Source organism: Haliaeetus albicilla, chromosome 27 (assembly GCF_947461875.1).
Source record: "Haliaeetus albicilla chromosome 27, bHalAlb1.1, whole genome shotgun sequence".
In the NCBI taxonomy this organism is placed as follows: Eukaryota; Metazoa; Chordata; class Aves; order Accipitriformes; family Accipitridae; genus Haliaeetus; species Haliaeetus albicilla.
Window position 1 is genome coordinate 19,461,870 of NC_091509.1, and position 19,157 is coordinate 19,481,026.

Below are 19,157 nucleotides of genomic sequence, written 5' to 3' on the forward strand. Positions count from 1 at the left end.
GGGCACACGGTGCCTCGCTGCGAGGGGAAGGGCGACGGGCACGCCGCGAGGCATCGGAAACGCCGTGCTCCCATCCCTCCCTTAGCGAAGGACTCGCAGGCTGTGCCGCTTTGCAGCAGTGTTCCTCCTCCGTCTCTCCCCCGCAGCCAACCAGCCCCTCTCCAAGCCTCTCCGCCACCTTTCTGTGCAATCCTCGTATCGATTTCCAGGTTCTTTGACTCGCTCTCAAGCCCTTCTAATAAAGTGACCCTGCAATCTCACCGCCATTCAGCTCCCACTTTACGTGCTCTGTCAAGGACTCAGCTTTTCAAGCGGCTGCACTGTAGCTCTGAGCCTGCCAATTATTCCCTTAGCCCCAAATACCGACCCGAAAACACCGAATTCAGATCCCGCGGTAACAACTTTCCGCTTGTACGAAACCACCTCCTGGGCGAGAGCCAAAAAGCTGGATCTGTTTTGGGGCTTTAAATCGAAATGAAAAGAAAAAAAACTCATCTAGCACTGGTTTTAATTAGCTTTTAAAAGAGCAGCCAGCCCCGCGACCGCCGCGCAGGACCCGGCACGGCCGATCGCACCCGACGAGGCGGCACGGCCTCGGCATCACCCAACACGGGTACGCGGCCGGGGCCGCCGGCTCCAGGCGCCTGCTGCAAACCAGCGCGGGTGAAAACCGGCTCCGATGGGACCAGGCGGCTCAGCCAAACACAGATGGGCTCCAGCAGGCTGGATCCCTGCTCACGAGGCTTTCCGAGTCAGCGGGAATTGTGTTACGCATTTTCCCCTGCGTTTGCACCCAGCTGACCTTGGGGCTTTTAGACCTTGCTCTTGGGGCAGCAGGACAAGCTCCATCCCTCCTCCCTGTCCTGGGATGGGATGCAATTTTGTTTATACACAAAAACATCTGTATCCCTGGAAAAGTTTTAGCAAAAAAAAAAAATCAAACTTTCCAAAGCACTCCACACCGCACAGCACTGGTGCAAAATGTAAAAGAAACAAAGCCCATCATTCAAAATCAAGTGCATGGTGGAAGGGAGAGGGTGGACAGGAGAAGTGGGAATGGGCTGGCCACAGCCTGCATCTGAAATCTCACACGTGAATCTGTTCCCTCCTATAACCCGACAGATCTGCCATCCTCCCCCGAAGCCCTCGCATCCGCAGCAGCGATGCGGGATCTCGCACGGACGACCTCTCCGTAGCGGGCGCAGGCGGCTTGGCGCTCCGAGCATCGCTTTGGAGGACGGGCAGCAGCGGGACACCGCACAAGGGACGTTGGAGTGCTTTTTGACACCGAGATAACAGGTTTTCTTTAGGTTTCGGTTCAACACTCTTTTTTTTTTTTCCCCCCCTGACTGCAGTCCTGGCAGTCGTGTCCCGCGTACCCCTCTTCCCGGCCATAAATCCCTGCCTCCATCCACACTGAGAGCAGGGGAGTCTCCGGCTCTGCCTCGTTTGCAGGGCTCCCTCCTCGTTTCCAGCTAGCACTATTAGCCCTTCACTCTCTCAAGCATAAAATTGTTTGCTGTAGCTCATGAGTCACAAGGATTTTTAGAGAAAGAGAAAACAACGGGAACAATGGGAGCCCTGGGAGTAGTTTTTGGTTGTACAAACTGTCTTCGTATCAGCTTGAGCTGGTACCTCTGTGGGTGCAGCCCTCGGCTGCCCAGGCAGCTCCCCTCCAGCCCCCCCAGCCCTGTTTCCCTGCCGTTATATCACATTTTTCCAGCCCTTTCCGAAACGAGAAGAGTGGCAATATTCAGTAGCAAGGCTCCAAAATGCAGCAATGCCTGGTGTGTATTTGTAAGCAGTGATATTATCTGCCTGTGGGGAAAAAAATACTTACTCTCGTGTTCATTTGGGAGCCAGCCTGCTATCTCTTTATCTAGTCTTGTTTCCTCTCGAAATGCTGAATGTTAAAGATTCAATGAACAACAGAATTTAAAATAGGAACAAGAAGCATTTTTGTCTGGCCCTTCTCAGCATTCAGAAGACAGTGATATTAATCTGTTATCCCCACGCCGGCCTGGGAGAAGTGACAAAGCCACCGCAGTCAAACCTTTCAACAGAGACGGATTTTCTCCTCATCCAGCCCAGTAAAAGCATGTCCAGTCTTGCTTGGCCATATTTATAAAAGCCCTTCTTCAAGCATGGAGAGCGCAGGGACTAAATTCACATTGCACTGGGCCATTACATACCCATCGCAGGGAAAAAAACCAAGATCTAATGTACTAAGAATTACTTTTTAGAAGGGAAACAATGAGGATGTTTGTTAAAAGGGTTAAATCCTTGTAAAGAGATATAAAAAGAGATCTTTCAAAACACGGAAGTAGTATCTAAACAAGGCAAGCACAAAATAATGTAAACTGTATAAATTTGTGGTTTCCCCTTCATCTTGAACCCTGCCTGCAGCTGCGGTCCCCTGGTCTCCAGAAGGTCTGGACCGAAGGAGAAGGGCGATGAGGATGTCCGGTGAGATGAGCAGCACCCGCAGAGGAGAGCCGAGACTGCGCGGGGCTCGTCGGCTTAGAAAAGGGACGGCTGGAGGGGTGTCAGGCAGGTGGTTTGCACAAAAAAGCAGGTTTTTAGTTTTTTTCTCCTACAATATATCCTAGCAGTGTTAACTCATTGCAGGGTAGTGTTTCGGATCCCAAATAGTTCAGGAGCTAATGACTAACGCACCGGCTAAGGCAGTGACTCAGAGGCAGCATCCGAGGGAGTCCCCAGGCCACTGATGGCTGGGAGCTGGCGGATAGAACCGGCGACTATCATTACACCCTTGCCTTGTTCTTATATTCTCTCCTTAGACACTGACAACTGTTCCCTGTCAGAAACAGGAGAGAGGGCTTGATGACTGCAGCCTAACCAGCAAGGCTCGCACTCGTATCCCCAGCAGCGCTATAGCTGGGGGCAGGATTGCACCAATACGCCACTAAAAGAAAGAGAAATCCGTACTTCAGGCACATCTTATTCCCCGCGGCAGATTCAGCATCCAAGACAGGGAGGACCTGAGCGAGCATCCCCCTCCCTCCATACCGACCAGCATCTCCTCGGCCGGCAGCACCCGAGGATGGGTACCGGCCACCCCGCTCCGTTTGAAGCCAGGCTCAGAGACACAACGAGCTCTAATGAGATTAATTAGAATGACCAGATCGGTAGACTGCTATCGCCGCGGATGCACGAAGCTGCTGGCGGCTGCCCACGTCCATCCCCTGCCTACAGGCAAAGGCAGGGCAGGAGAGCCGTGCCCATGCCCGGAGAACCATCGGCATCGCGCCGGGGCTCTGCCCCGAGGTCTCTGCTGCCCAGACGTGGGGCAGGGGAGGACAACTGTCACCTCTGCAAGGGAGACAGCCCAGACGGAGGCCTGGTGCCTGGGACACGTCAGGCAAGAGCCCGGGCAGAGCCCCGTGACAGGCACAGATAAATATAATCGCCCTCCCTGGCAATGGCCCCCTTCGCGGATGTTTACAAACAGCTCAGTACTTTTCCATGTTAAGAAGCTTGTTTTTCCAGATGCCTTGTATAGGGTGGTTTTTAATGTGTATAGTTAATCCCTTCTCACAGAGTCTTTCATAACAAACATCACCCCCTGACCTGGCTAATGACTATGTAACACTAATGCTTTTAATTTTTTTATCTCCTGCTCGGGTTGTCAGGGGGAATGCGGACGGCAGCTCGCAGAGAATCGGGGACGTGACTTTGAGAGGGGCAGGAGAGCTCAGTGGTTCCCCACGCACACAAACCCCCCCGCTCCCCCCAGCCCGTCCTCCAGCATCGCTGCCCCTCGGGACGTGCCCGAACCCTCTGCACCTGGACAGCAGCTCCGCTCTTGATGGAACTACAAGCCATGTGTCAACCTGGAGTTTGAGTTACTGTTTGAAAAGGCTTGTCCAGCCCCAAAAAGTCTGGGGCAGACTGCCCTGGGGGGTTCAACATCTGATAAGACATTCATTGTGCTCTCCCAGTTACCCTCCTGTGGTTTCCATCCTCAACGGGGTAGCAAAGAGAAAGGTACTTCGCTATTTCGTGTGAAGTAGTTTGACAGTGGCGTGGTTTGTTTTACACTTCTCAGTACTTGCTCCAGCAGGACACGATGCCCATCCCAGTCTGCACCTGAAATCCTCCAGGGCTCCTTGTGAGAAATCCCATGGGATATGCCAAACTCCACAGCATTTCACAGATGACGGGCAGTGGATCCCACACATGGACCAGACGGGTTCACCAGTGCTCAGGGCAAGAGCAAAGTTGGGTCACTCGTGGAAAAGTTTGGAAGATGTTGTCGTAGAGGAAATCCGTAAACCGGCGCTCACCGGAGTGACCTCCAAACCATGACCACACACCGCTACGGGTCTCAGACCTGCCGTGCGGGCAATCCTGCGCCCAACCCCAGGGACACGCTCTCCTGACTCCTGGGTTTCAGCTGAATTCAAGCAGAGCTGGATGCCAGCAGCCGCGGGGGAGATGCAGGGTACGGGGACTAAAGCTGAGATCTGGACCGCTCTCATCTGCTCACGTTCCCACCACGCTTTTGTAAAAGATGGTTTGTCAGCTTGAGCATCCTGGCCAAACTCCAGCTTGAGTAATTACACATCGCCTCCCCGAATTCCCCCGGAGTTTCAGTTCAGATATGCCACCGGGGTCCACTTTCTGTCCCAACTGTTGCTAAGCTGGGCACTGTTAAGCTTTTGCTCCACTTTATTTGTTCCAGAGCTACATTTCACTGAGAACCATCCTCTGGACATAACAGAGCATGAAGCAGAGGGATGAGCCTGGCCTCTGCAAGCCCCACATCTGACGTCTCCCTGGGTGCCGTGGACTAAGATCTAGTTTTCGCTCCAGCTGTTGTAGAGCGGCAAAACTTGGATCCGGGTCTGACCATCCTTCATCAAGTGCAGAAGCATTTTCACTTAGAGTCTTGGACTTATATCCAGTAACTTCATTAACAGCCAGGTAAACTCCTAGCTGGCTGATAAAGCCAATTCGTATTAAAGACAAAAGTGTGTCTGTACCAGTGATGCAGAAAGAGATCTCCCGACACAGGCTCTCTCGGAGGAGGATTTTACAGGGTGGCACGTATGGCACTGTTGGTGACACATGAGTCACATCCTCGTGCATCTAACCAGGTCTAACGCCAGGCATCTCCGCGGGACTCCTGAAGACACCTACACGGCTAATCTGATGCCTTTACGGACGCACTGGGCACAGGGATGGGCAGTTATTTCAGAGAGGGAGTAACGGTGTCCCAGGAGGAGGAGATGCCCTAAATGGTTCAATTTTTCAATGGGGGATTCAGCTCACAGAATACACCCCCTTGCCCATTTCAAGAGACAGATCTACAAGCAAAAAATGACATTACCAGCCCTAATGCACAACTTTCTGACAGCCTTGTCAGCAGCCAGTGACATCTGCACCCCTGGTCTTTGCTCACTGGAGTGTTTCCAATTACCTCAGCCGGTAATAACAGCTTTTCAGCCCCTCTCTTTACCCAAGGCACAAACAGCTCGGACTTTTTAAGCTTCTGTCCACCGCCAACACGTTAGATATATCGATGTAAATCTGTCAGAGTGGTAAGAACTAAGTGCAGCTGTAATTCAGGCAGTGACCACAGGAAAACCTCAAAATCTCTACTCAGCTTGACGCAAAGGGGGGATGTTAAGAGAGGTTTGTGCTTACTGGGCCACAGCCTCAGGCAAGGCGTAACGTGGGGGCTTGGGAAGGAGTTTACAGCCTGCGAGCAAGCATTGGCCATGCCAGCTTCACCTGCTTCTAAACCTAGCTCTGTTTGACTCCGGACCCCGGTCCAGAGGAAAGGGAATGTGAGAACAATGTCCCTCTGGCTTCGCTCACGCTGCTCTTGAAATGAAGACGACCACCACTAAACCCTGCGGTTGCTACAACAGCAGCTCATGCCTGGTATAGTTTCCACGTCTAGTGGAAACGTATCCAAAGCACGTGAGGGAAAACGGGGCAGAGCATCGTACCTTCCAGCACGGTCCTCGGGAAACACCTCTCATCCCAGACCCTGCACCGCAGAGCGGGCAGGGGCGACCTGGGCAATGTCCCCCCCCAGGGTGGGCAGCGCTGCCCGTACCAGCTAGGAGCGATGGAAAACCCTGCAGCAAGGTCAGACACCGAGGGTCTCAGCTTAACGCCCTTGAGGCCCGCGACAGGAGGAAACCAACACAACATAATCTGCAACTCAGCTGTGCTGTCTCTCATTTCACGGCTCTCCGTACCTCCCACTTATTCACGGGGAGAAGCCTCCATGCCAGCAAGCCACCCTCGCCTGGCATCAGCGCTATGACCCGTGCCATTAACGAAAGGGCATCCAGGCAGGCACCCAAAACAAGGGAACCTCAGCAGGTAGCCACCCCGATGCTGCAGGACCTCCCAATGCCACCAAACACAACCTCTCCCCACTTCCATCAACAGGGATGGAGTGGGCACAAGGACCCCAATGGAGTGGAGTGGGCACAAGGACCCCCATGGGAGTGGGCACAAGGACTCCAATGGGACTGGGTACAAGGACCCCAATAGAGTGGGCACAAGGACTCCAATGGGATTGGGCACAAGGAGCCCAACAGAGTGGGCACAAGGACCCCCCACCCTTCATCAGAGATGCCCACCGGGTACCTCCGCCTGCTCCCTCCCAGCAGAGCCGAGCACGAGGCTGAGGCTGGCTCTGCACCATGGGCTCTGGCTTCTTGGAGGATTGCCCTGTCCTGGCACCCACCGGCCACGGCCAGCCGTGGGCACGCTGGTGGCCACCACATCTGGGCAAGCACGGCCCCGGGGGGAAAGCTCTCCTTTGGCAAAAGCCTAAAAGCCCACCTACCTCAGAGGGCTTCTTCTCCTTCTGTCGTGACCAGGTGGATTTGGTATTCGGAATTTTGGAGCATCTGGAGGCGGACGTGGTGTGACCTGCAACGAGGCAACAGAGACAGGTTACCTGGAAAAGAGACAAAGTTTTTTCCGTGTCTTTGTCACCAGCCCCACTGCTGCTACTACAGCCTCAACTAACACTTTGGGTCAACGCTAAGAGGCAGTAATACCTTGACATGGCACTATTTTTGTGCACGTCCCAGGGTACTTGGCCAAAATAGATGAACATCACTTTCCTGCTGCTATAGATGAAACAGAGGCCTCTGAAATTTAAAAACACTGTTTTCAAATGCAGACATCAGAAATGAGACACCCAAAGTCACAAGAAAGAACAGCTTCTAAGAGGGAATGAGCCAGGGCTCATTCCTGGAATCAGGAATCTATTGGGATCAGGAATTAAGGAGGTAAGGTTAAAAAATTTCTAACAAGGATGCTTAAAGACAAGCATCTGAACTGCTCGAGGACTTCAGACCCCCTGGTCAAAAATACTGACCAAGTTGGGTGAAACTCTTCTGCCCACACCAGGACTAGTAATTTCCACGCCTGTGTGCAGTTCAGCATCTAGTGGGAACCACGCAACAGGACACATCGAGTGAATGCACTTTACACTTTTCAGTAGTAAGACAGCATTTGCTTTGGGATTACTTTACTCTGGGAGTATTACGAATGGACTCTCATCATCCCGACTGGAGCAGTATCAGCATCACCACTACCACCTCCACAAGGCAAGGGAAGCTAACACCTGAAATGTGCTGGGACCATTATGTTATTAATCTCTATTTCCAACCTGTACGTGTTACTATCACTTAAAAAAAAAAAAAAAAAGCTGTATGTATTTGGTAATAATAAACAATAAACTAATTATTGGAATCTTTTTAAAATAATGATGACAGTTGGGTCTTCTGCATAGCAGGACTCCTCCAGGTTCCAATGTATAAAAATGCTTTTGTCAGGGTGCAACAAATTCACTATCGATAGGCCTATTTAACACTGATTTTATCCTTGGATGGCTGAGTAAGAGGAAACACCACTGTGCACATAAGCAACTGCCAAACACGATGGAGCCATGCACGCAAGGACTTCAGGAGGGGCTCTGGCCAGGAGCTGAGCTGGCACAAGGGACCAGGGCTGTCCCTGGTGCAGGACTACCGTGCTGGGAAATGTGCCTCCCTCTGCCAGCTCAGGCAGTTGAGTCCCTCATGAGCCCAGATAAATCTCAGATGCCTGATTTTGCTTGCAGGGGAAGAGGCACTAGTTCACCTTGCACTCTTTTACTTGATAAAGCCCCTTTCTTATACTTCGTAAAATCAAGACCAGGTCTGATGGCATCAGTCATTCCCGAAGGACAGCTATTTTTCTGACTGCAGTGTCAGGCTAGGTGTCATTCAAGTGGGCTCCACGCAAATGCATTTTTTTTTATCGTTTCAGTACGTAACAGGACTGCGTAGGCAAAGCCTACAGCAGAAGTCCCTACGCTGCAGCCGCCGGGAAATGCCGCTTTATTCGGCAAGCTGCTCAAAACATTGCAGCAGCAGATCCGCAGTTTACACTGAGAGATCGAGTCACTACTTTCCACCTTGCCCCCTCTTCTCAAGCTACAATGTGGTGCTACAAGTGTGTAGACTTAGATAACATGCCACTACCATCCTTCCCTGGCAGAGGCATAAAAAAGAAGGTCATCACTTTGTTTACAATTATCCTGCAGGAGAGCATTTGTCAACAGCTTAGATATCACCTGCAGCATAAATATCCAAACCCAACAGAGATAAGGCCATGTCGTTTAATACCGTGATTAAAGATGCCTTACCCCCGAAAGGCAGAGAAGCCAGCTAGCACGGCTCGGCTTGGTAAGCCTTTGAGCATCTGGGGATTAGGAGACGGGAAGTTTGGAGCACGGCTTCCAAAACAAACCCCTTTCTGAGATAGAGATGTTTTATTTTACGAGAAGCCAGCAGTGTTGACAGAGCCTGAAACGCTTTCCATAGGCACGGCTCAGCCCCCAGGGCTCCAGCAGAACAGGGGTCCCCTCCAGCAGCCAAACAGCAGGTTCCCGTCGGCAGCAGTGGTGCAAACTCCGCTCACGCTGACAATTTTTTTGGCTAAAGCTGTGGGAACAGCAGCCAAACCCAGCAAGATCAGCCATTCCATAACCCCCTGTAATCTCCCCATCATCCTGTTAGGAAAAGGCCCAGAAGTTTAGTGTCTTTAGCAAAAGGCCCTTTCGTTCTCGGATATCCAGCAGGCAGATCCTGTAAAGTGTGGAGAGCAAATTCCCAGCACGGCCCAGATGAAATTACTGTGACATTCGTAAGAAACCAAGAGCAACTAGTAGGAAACTCCGGAGCCCAGACAAGGGATTAGACTAGTGCCTCGGGGGTACTGAACACTAAGGCACTGTGGTATGTCTGCAGTGGGTGAAACCCTGGAATAAGTGGGAGAGGAAAGCGCTCTATTTATAGCCAAAATTCAGCACACTTGCACATGTTTATTGTTGAGCACATGCTTCTGTGCTTTCCTCAATGAGGATGAAGTGAGGTAGATGTTGAAAAGCAAGCGTGGGCTTGCAAGCTTTGCTGGCTTGAGCCTTATCCCTTTTCCCACGTCACTCTTCAGCTCGCAAGAAGGGAACAAGGCGGCTCTGGTTTTACCCTGACTCCAGTAAAAACTTCCCTTTCCCCCAGTACAACTCAGTCAAGAGCTAACTAGTCTCAGGCTGCAGCTCACAGGAAAGGACAACTTGTCTACAAAGGGTGTTTGCTTCGTTAGCAGATTTGCAATCAACAGCTCTCCCTCGCCCAGACTCCTCACAGGAGGGAGACACTCTCATCAGTTAAGAGGAGCCACAGCCGGGCGTTTAAATTGGTATCAGCTTGTTGCTGCATTTCTGACAGACCCAGCCCCGCGCACAGTTCATTGTGCAGACACTTCCCAGTAAATGCAGTATCCTCCACTCTTTGCAAAGTAATTATTCAAGCGTTTTCCCTGCTGGAGGTGAATTGCTTAGTTATCTCATTCAAAGCCTTGAATTAAAGGTCTTACTGTCAGTGGTGTCTGAGTTATCACTGCTGATCGAGTACTTGCGTCGTTTTTCTTCCATCTGTAACAAAAGAAATTGAACATTACACTTAATGCCTAGGAAACCCATCTCAGCACCAAATCACTGCTATCTCTGAACATCCGCACGCCGTGTTATCCCAGCACGAGCCAGTACTTACCCTCAGGACAGACAACTACCCAGGGGCTTAAAAAAAGGAAGAGAACAATCCTCACAGGGCTTTTTTAAAAAACTTTAAGGGTATCGGTGTGTCTCCACCAGCTTTCCCCACTCCGAGGCGGTACAGCGAGTACACTTTCATCACTCAGCTCTGCATGGCGATTTGCCTATGGGGGGATTCGCTACCAACTGCCTCCCTCTCCCTCTGCAAGAGCATCGTCACCGGAGGATGCCCCACCACGGACCACGGCACTGCTGGACGGGACAAAAGACGTGAACCACCCGTCTGGGCTGCGAATTTGAGAGGCGCGCAGACAGAAGAATGGAAACTGAGCGCACTCTCAGTATGTCTGCAGGGGGAAGTCCGAGCATCCCGGAGCTGAAGAGGACCCCCGTGTACAATGAGACCGGGGTTTTACCCTCTGACTCATCTTCCCACTCAGGCGGTATCTACTTCTTTTAAGACTTCTGGTATATCTGTCACACAGCCAGCATGCGCTAGCCAAGCCCGAAGCACGCTTCCCATCACCCAGGGCTGCTCTGCCTGCTTCGGCGCAGCCGTGCAGCCCCCCGCCAGCACCGCAGCTCCCGGGGGGGTCAGCGAGCAGCTTCTGCCCAGCTGCTGTGACTTCTCCATCCTCTCAGAGACAAAACCACAGCAGTTGGGTACCACCTTAGGAGGACAGGAGAGCCATTTCAAGCTTGGCTGCTGATTTGCTTCGTGACTTTGAACAAGCCCCAGAACCGCTTGAAATCTGCAGGTTCTCCTGAACTCACCCCTCAAGAACCAAGCACTCCGAGCTGAAAGTCAAGTACCTGTACCAGTAGGTGGGGGAAGGAAAGGGGGAAGGAAAGGGGGAAGGAAAGGGGGAAGGAAAGGGGGAAGGAAAGGGGGAAGGAAAGGGGGAAGGAAAGGGGGAAGGAAAGGGGGAAGGAAAGGGGGAAGGAAAGGGGGAAGGAAAGGGGGAAGGAAAGGGGGAAGGAAAGGGGGAAGGAAAGGGGGAAGGAAAGGGGGAAGGAAAGGGGGAAGGAAAGGGGGAAGGAAAGGGGGAAGGAAAGGGGGAAGGAAAGGGGGAAGGAAAGGGGGAAGGAAAGGGGGAAGGAAAGGGGGAAGGAAAGGGGGAAGGAAAGGGGGAAGGAAAGGGGGAAGGAAAGGGGGAAGGAAAGGGGGAAGGAAAGGGGGAAGGAAAGGGGGAAGGAAAGGGGGAAGGAAAGGGGGAAGGAAAGGGGGAAGGAAAGGGGGAAGGAAAGGGGGAAGGAAAGGGGGAAGGAAAGGGGGAAGGAAAGGGGGAAGGAAAGGGGGAAGGAAAGGGGGAAGGAAAGGGGGAAGGAAAGGGGGAAGGAAAGGGGGAAGGAAAGGGGGAAGGAAAGGGGGAAGGAAAGGGGGAAGGAAAGGGGGAAGGAAAGGGGGAAGGAAAGGGGGAAGGAAAGGGGGAAGGAAAGGGGGAAGGAAAGGGGGAAGGAAAGGGGGAAGGAAAGGGGGAAGGAAAGGGGGAAGGAAAGGGGGAAGGAAAGGGGGAAGGAAAGGGGGAAGGAAAGGGGGAAGGAAAGGGGGAAGGAAAGGGGGAAGGAAAGGGGGAAGGAAAGGGGGAAGGAAAGGGGGAAGGAAAGGGGGAAGGAAAGGGGGAAGGAAAGGGGGAAGGAAAGGGGGAAGGAAAGGGGGAAGGAAAGGGGGAAGGAAAGGGGGAAGGAAAGGGGGAAGGAAAGGGGGAAGGAAAGGGGGAAGGAAAGGGGGAAGGAAAGGGGGAAGGAAAGGGGGAAGGGATTTTAACTTTTGAAGACCCCAGTTTACCAATGTGGCTGGTGGCTGATCAATGTGGCCCCCAATACAGGGCTTGGGGAGCTCTGGATGGAAAGGGCTACCCACGGACCAGACAACTATCCAACAGGCTGCGAGCTAAAATACACCCACAGAAATCAACATTAATCTCGTGGAAATCTTCCTAGTACTTTCTGAGATATTTTCTAAGAGTCCAAGGTTGTTAACATGGCATACACACTACTGCTTCCGCAAACGATAAGTGGGAATGATAATAAAACACTGGTTATGTGTGGGTTCGGTCGCAGCAGGTACTAGCAGCACACAGACTGGATAGCAGGCTAGAGCATGCCATTTCCCCCCAAACAACAGCAAAAGTTCCACATAAGCATATAAAACCCTTGCAATGCCTATATTTTACAATATATGTGCTATGTTTTATCACACCATTATAAGGGATAATCCTACAAAGTATCGTAAACATTTTAACTATCAGTGTTGTGGTAATGCATTGTCAAAACATGATTTAAAACATTCCTCGAGAATATGGCAATATCAATACTTTCCCCCAGTGATTCAAGGGGAAACACATGTTATTAAACCAGCCTTGTTCCAAGTAGCCATTAGATTTTGCTTGGGGAAAATGATATTGAAAATAGCTCTAACTGCAGTTTACTTACTTTTAGTGGAAATTCTACCTGAACCTTTTTAAACTGGTTCCTACTGGTCTGAAGTGGTGAACAGGCTTTCGGAGCACAAAGCTGGAGCTATGCTTTTATTGATTCTGGAGTTCCTAGTCACAGAGATTAAATAAGCCAAAGTCAACAGGGAAAAGAAACACCTGAGCTGAAGCAAAGGAACGCTACTGATAAGCAGTGGCATTTCCAGTGTTTCTCATCTTTGCCTTTACAGCAAGACAGTGTCGTTGACATCACTCTCCTTCCAAGGGAGGGAAAAAGGTATATGATGAATGCGTAGCACAGATGTCAGGATGCTGGTACTGGTTTTGGCTCTAATGTATATATGTGAGAAGATGCACCAATCATCCCCTTAAGCGAACTTGGTCCCTGCACCCTGCTCCTGTCCTACACCTACCCACACAACACACTTTCAGGCCCTCACTATATAACAGCATGAATTTATATTCACATACAAAAGTGGTTCACATTGCAGGTAAAATAGCGGCCCTACTTCCGTAAATCATTTTGCCGCTGTTTGGCAGGATCCAAGACAGCATCCTCTGAACCCAAATTGCATTAAATTGCTCTGAATGAAATTCTGGCTCTAGCCAAGTACAGACATCTCTGAACACAGCAGCACTCAAAGGCAACCACTGCCTGGGTAGGGGATGGCACGCAACAGCCCATAAGGTACCGTGTGCCTGAAGGGAGCGAAATTTGGGGCCAAAACCACAGGGCTCGACCAGCCCCTTTCAGAAAATGGTTAACTTCCAGGCAGTGCAAAGAAGATGCTGTTTTCTGAAGGACTCATCTTCTTGAGCAGCCAAACAGTAGTAAACCGCATGGTACTTAACAGAGGAATTTACTGTAGAAGAAGGGTAATTGGGCCATTTCCCCATCTGGAGCACAGGGTTATAAAGTCTGATGGTGGCTGGGGGAGGCTCCCGACACCCCTCCGGCACCCAGGGCAGGGGGGGGGGACCCACTGCCCACATCCCTGGTACTCCCAGGGCCCCAGCTCCGGCCCCCAACAAGCCTCGCTGGGAGCAAGCTCTCAGGAGCAATTCACTTGGTGTACTACTAAGCAATTTAAAGTCTCCACAAAACACTGCTCCAAAATTAATCTTTTGTTTACGTTAGAAGCTAATTTCACCTTTAACTGACCCATTCCCCGCATGGCATCATTATTAAAGTCATAAACAAATACCAAAAAAATTTGTAATACTTTCAAAAGGTCGCTCTTAGGTCAAACTTGGCCCAAAATCTAGCTTTTACAGAGCCAGAAACCAAGAGAAAGGTTTCTATGTATGCTTGCTTAAAAAATTCAAACAGAAACAGATGTGGGTTTCTTTTATAAACAAATGAACATCCCCCTGAAGTGTCTGCAACTCAAATCCACAGGCATAGCCCTGCGCTAATGCCTGGAAACCCAAAAACGGAATTGCTTGCAAACTAACACATGTTTAGCATTGCCTTTGTTCAAGCTGAGAAAGGCGGATAAATGCTAAACCAAGGAAGATGATGGCCCTCCATCAGCCTAAACAAATGTAAATCACTAGAGCCTTGGACAAATTAGCAGCAGGATTGGCGGTAAAATTGAGATGATGGCCTCGGGCTGCCTGGTCCTGCCTCCCAGCAGGGAAGGGTTTGAAGAGGACCTTTTGGAGATGCAATTTTGCCCAGTCCATGCAACCTGGGAGAAGCAAAGGCAGCAGGTACAGAGAGATGCATGTGCCCAGACCCTGAGCTCCTGTCCCACCTGGGCACACTCCTCGCCGCCTGGGCCAGCCGCACGCTAAACCAAAATGCCTCCTCCAGCCTTCAAACAACTCCTCACCCTCTGCGGACCCCCTCCACGATCCCCGCGCTCCGGGGAATCCGCTGACGTATCCCAGCTCCCTGCAAAACTCTTCCGTACGTCAAGTCCACGTGGGATTTTGGAGCTCCTGGTGGCATCGCAGCACCCTGCGCAGGGGCCGTTCGCGAGAACGAACCGTTCTGGACCGTGGCAAGCAAACTAGAGAAATTCATAACGTGCCTGCGCTCGCTGCTGGCTTCCACAGGGAACAGGCACAGAAACCTGCGTAAGTTGCAGCAAAAGAAAAAAAAGTATTTGGTCATCACCTCTTCCCAGCGCTCACCCGCACGTTAAGGAATGCGCCGTGCTCGGTCCCCCTGCGCCGTCACCTCTGACGCCGTGACAGTTGAGCAACACCGGCTGAATTATGTGCTCTGTTTGTGAGCTGCAATGAGACTGCAGAAAAACCACTTCCCTGTTTGTTCTTCCAGCCCAGAAATAGGAACACAAACAGAAAATAGTGCCCCCAGCGGCATGCACACCACTCCGGCCAGCCCGGACCCCCCCTGCTCCCACAGACACCCCCCCCAGGGTCCCTGAGCCCCTGTCCCATCCATCGCCTGCGCCCGGGTGGATGGAGGCGAGGGGCTGCTCTCCACGCTTTAACTATTTCTTTGCTCTGTCTAGGAACGCCAGCCAGTTGTTAGAAAGCATAAGAAGAAGGGTGGAGGGCTGGAAGGTCCCAGCCTTTATACCGTAGGGGGGTTGTCCTCGTCAGATTGCCTTTTCTCATTAACGATTTTGGAGCCAAGCGCTGCTATAGGAGGCTCTGAGAGAGCAGCAGCATCCCCCGACGCAGGCACAGCCCCAATTTCACAGTAACAGAAGAACAAACTTTTCGCCCAAAGGATGCGCGTCAGCCGTGCCAAGAGACCGCCAGCAAATCTTGGTGCTCAGCCCTTGCATCTCGGGGGAAGCCGCGCTGCTCTGCTCTTAACCTCGCTGGTAACCCTGCAAAGTGGAAATCCAGAAAGGCACGATCCTGGTACCCAGGAACACTCGTTTTCTGGGCAGCAGGAGCCTGTCCCTGCCAGCCAGGGCTCGCCTGCCCCTCCGCCTCCTCCACAGGTTGCTGTCAGCTCCAGCATCCTCAGCAAAAACTCAACTGCCCAGGTGAAGAGCGAGCCATTCCTCCTCTTCTCCACAGCAACTCTGCTGGCTGTCTTGGCTCCCTGGGGCAAAATTTAATCTCATTTCAATTTAAAACAAAACAAGCCCTCCTTTACTTCCTGTGCTTTGCCTTTTTCCACATCTACAAGGGGTTGGGTTTTTTTGCTTTACTACTCACAACTGTGCTTGCCTCTTCTGACTTGTTACCCTCTAATTATCCGGTTTTTTTCTTCAGCAAGCCCAGACAGAGCACAAGTAATCAGAAAGGTTATTGCGGGCACTCGGGGCCACCCCTGCCTTCGAGCAGGAGGGAGCGGGCAGGGACACAGGGCACGGGCAGGGACACAGGGCACAGCTCCTCGCTCGCAGTTGGCTGCCCTGTCCTGCAGGTCTCTGAGCATCCGCAACTCGAGAGGAAGATCAACAGCAGCTATGGGCACTCCAATCCTTGGACCAAGTACGCAGAGAAAGGCAAAGACCAGACCTTATTTGAAATACCTTTGCTTGAAGACCACCTACCCACCAACTTTCAGAACTTGGCGTCAAATGCTATCAGCAGCCCCCAATACTTCAAATGAATTGCGTCTCCCTGCCTACAGACCTAACATGTACCCTCCCATCCTTTGCTCCAAGCCTTCATTTTTGGACATCAGCCTCAATTTTCCTAGGAAAAACAAATTTAACCTTTGATTTAACCTTTCCGCAAGCTATTTTTACTTCTATCTCAAGCTTATTTTAACCTCAGTAGCCAATAAATGCTTAAAGGTCAAACACCATTCCTAAGAGCCGGGCTCCTTACCCTGGGGAGAAGGGCTGAGATCACCAATTCCCCCCCCCCAAGCAAAATCCCCTCTTAAGAAATGTCCCAGCGGTAGGAGGCTCTAGGCTCAAACCCTCAAGTAAACAATTTTCCCTGTGGGTGCTGAGAGAAGGAGCAGGGAATTTTCCCTGTGCATGCCATCCTTCCCACTCAAAAAGCGCTCAGGATGTACAGGTATGGAGGCAGCTATTTTATTTTATTTTTTTTTTTCCCCTCCTTATTGCACCCGAGGTTGACAACTCAGCCCCTTCTCCCTTTTACAGCTCTTCCCAACTTCCAGGTCGCTGCCTCCAACCCCAGAAGCAGAGCAGCCCCCCGGGGGGGGTGGGGGGTGGCAGGTAAGGTGCTCCCAGCCCCGCATCCCAAAAACCAAGCGCCTGCCCCGCTCCGCAGCCGGGGAAGGGGCCGGAGCGGCCGCGGGGGCGGTGCGGGGTCCCGCTGCCCCCTCCCCCCCCCCAGAGGGAGGGGGCCAGTTTACCGGTTCGGATCCCGGGAGTGGCGGGGGGGGGGAACCCACCCCGCGGGACCCCCGGCAGGGCCACGGCGATGTTTTTCGAGCCCGAGGCGATGCAGGGTGGTAGGAGGTAGCGGAGGGGGGGGGGGGATCAGTGGCCGCCTCCCGGGGACCCAGCGGTACGGGGAGGGGGGGGGGGGGGAAGGCAGCGGGGAAAGCCCCGAGGCGCGGCGGCGGTGGGGAGGGGAGAAGGAAAAAAAAAAAAAAAAAAAAGAGGGAAGAAGGAGGGAGGGAAAAGGGAAGGGAAGGAGGGCAGGCGGGAGCCGGCAGCCGCCACGCCCCCGGGCACCGCCATCCCGGCCCCGCGCAACGCTCCGCGCCCGCGGCCCCGCCGCTCCCCGGCCCCCAGAGCCAGCCCCGCGGCAGCGCTGCCCGGCCCGCGGAGCCCCGGAGCCGTGTCTGTGTGTCCGTCCTTCCCCCCCCCTCCCCGGTCCGTCCGTGTGTGTCCCCCCCTCTCAAAAGCCCGGCCCGGTACCGCACATCGCCCCGAGGAGCCGCGGTGCGCGTCCCCCCCCCCCCCCCCCCCCAACCAACCTCCATCCCTCCCTCCCCCGGGCGGGCAGGGCGCGCAGCAGCCTCTGCCGCAGTCATTAATTTGGAAAAATAAAAAAAAAAAAAAAGGCGAAGCTGCGAGCCGAGCCTTTAAAAGTTCTTGTTTACATTCCCGCTGCCTCCCTCGTACACTTTAAAACAAGAGTGACCAACATGCGCAATCCACCCCTGGAAATGCTGCACATCCCCCGCCTCGCAGCCGGGGGGAGGGAAAGGGGGGGGGAGAGGAAAGGGAAAAAAAAAATAAATAAAATAAATAAATACAAGCGAAGCAGGGGGAGCTGCAAAATAACCATCCGCTGCAAAATAAGCCCGTTGCCGACGCCAGCCCCGCCGAGCCCCCTTTACCTTTGCCAGGAGAGTGTCCTCCAAGAGTTGAGGCTGTCTCTCGGGTTACGGGCGGGGAGGGAGGCGGGGGGGGGCGGGCGGGGGATGCTCCCGCAGTCCCCGGCCCGGGAGAGCCCCCTCGCCGGCTTCAATCCGGTGTCATTGCCGGGGCCGTGCCGGTCGGGCCCTCCTTAGGAGCGCCCGCCCGGTAACTCCATGGATGCGGCCCCCGGGTTTTTTTTTTTTGGTTTTTTTTTTTTTTTTCCCCCAACCGAGATGGCCGCTCCGCGGCGGCCGGGCGAACCCTCCCCGCCTGTTTCTCTTTCTCTTTTTTTTTTTTTTTTTTTTTTACCCCCGCACTTCCTCAGGCTCTCCTCGCCCCGCCGCCGCTCGGGCTCCGGCAGGGAGGCGGGGAAGCGACTTTCGGAGCGGGGACGGATAATGGTGGCTGCGCTTCTCCCCCCCCCCCCTTTCCCTCCCCACCACCCCCCCCCTTACACACACCCCCCCCACCCCGCCTCGGCCGCCCCCAAATCTTCAATTTCTTTCCCTCCTGCGGTTTTTTCCTTCCCCAGGCGCAGCGGCAGGGCCAGGTGCCACCAGCGCCGGTCCCATCCCGGGCCGTAACCGCCGGCCGCCCGCCCGCCCCGTTTCGGGTTGGTTTTTTTTTTTCACCCCCCCGCCGGCCACCGGGGCCCCATGGCGCTGCCCCGGAGCCCCAAAACCGACACACCCGGAGCCCCGTCAGGCGTCCCGCCGGCCCTGCACACTCACACCCGCTCACACTCACACTCTTTTCCCTCCTCTCTTTCACCCCCCACCCCCCCCACACTCCCGCCCCGCTCCCCCCGCCCCGCTCCGCACAGGCGTACACGGGGCCGCTTCTGCAACCTTCAAAAAAAAAAAAAAAATTAAAAAAAAAAAAAAGGCTTATACTTTAAAAAAAAAAAAAAAACCTTTTGGCGCCATATTAATGACGTACTTAAAATTTGCCATTTCTCCTGCGTCAAAAAAGACGGTTCTTGCCCAGCGCGGAGCGGGCGGGGGCCGCGGTGCGGAGCTGCTCCCCCCCCCCCCCATACACACACACACCCCCCACCACCACCGCTACTACCCCCTCCCTCCGCGTAGTAAACTTGCGCGGCCGGCGTGGGAATTTCCGCGGAGGCTCCGCGCTGCTCCGCGGGCCGCGCCGGTACAACGCGGCCGCTCTGGAAGCGCGGAGCCCCCGCGGGTGGGAGAGGAGCGGCTGGGCAGGGGATGCGGCGTGGAGGGGGTATCATCCCCCCAAACTTCGCCGAGTTTCCGCGGAGAGGAGCGGAGCGGCTCCCGCCCGCACCCCAAATGGGTGGCTTGGGGTCGGGGTTGGCTCAGGGCTGGCCACGGCCAGCTCCGTGCCTGGGATTAAAAAACGGCAGCAGGGCGGCTGTCGAGATTCAAAAAA

At 53.4% G+C, this 19,157-nt stretch overlaps 1 protein-coding gene across 6 annotated transcripts in view; it reads right to left on the minus strand.

Moving 5' to 3' along the window:
- Window positions 1-18,185, minus strand: part of JADE2 (jade family PHD finger 2) — an 85,403-nt gene extending 67,218 nt beyond the window's left edge. For 2 of the 6 annotated variants that reach the window (XM_069772458.1, XM_069772454.1), the window contains exons 1-3: window positions 17,735-18,185; window positions 9,919-9,976; window positions 6,833-6,918 (exon numbers count right to left, since the gene is read on the minus strand). In XM_069772458.1, the coding sequence (XP_069628559.1) occupies window positions 6,833-6,918; window positions 9,919-9,976 (144 nt within the window). In that variant the 5' untranslated portion in view covers window positions 17,735-18,185. Of the gene's footprint in view, window positions 1-6,832; window positions 6,919-9,918; window positions 9,977-14,369; window positions 14,628-14,673; window positions 14,780-17,734 lie in introns of those variants that run through there. The other 4 variants (XM_069772456.1, XM_069772457.1, XM_069772453.1 and 1 more) reach the window with 4 other exon arrangements.
- Between the last annotated feature and the right edge of the window lie 972 nt (window positions 18,186-19,157).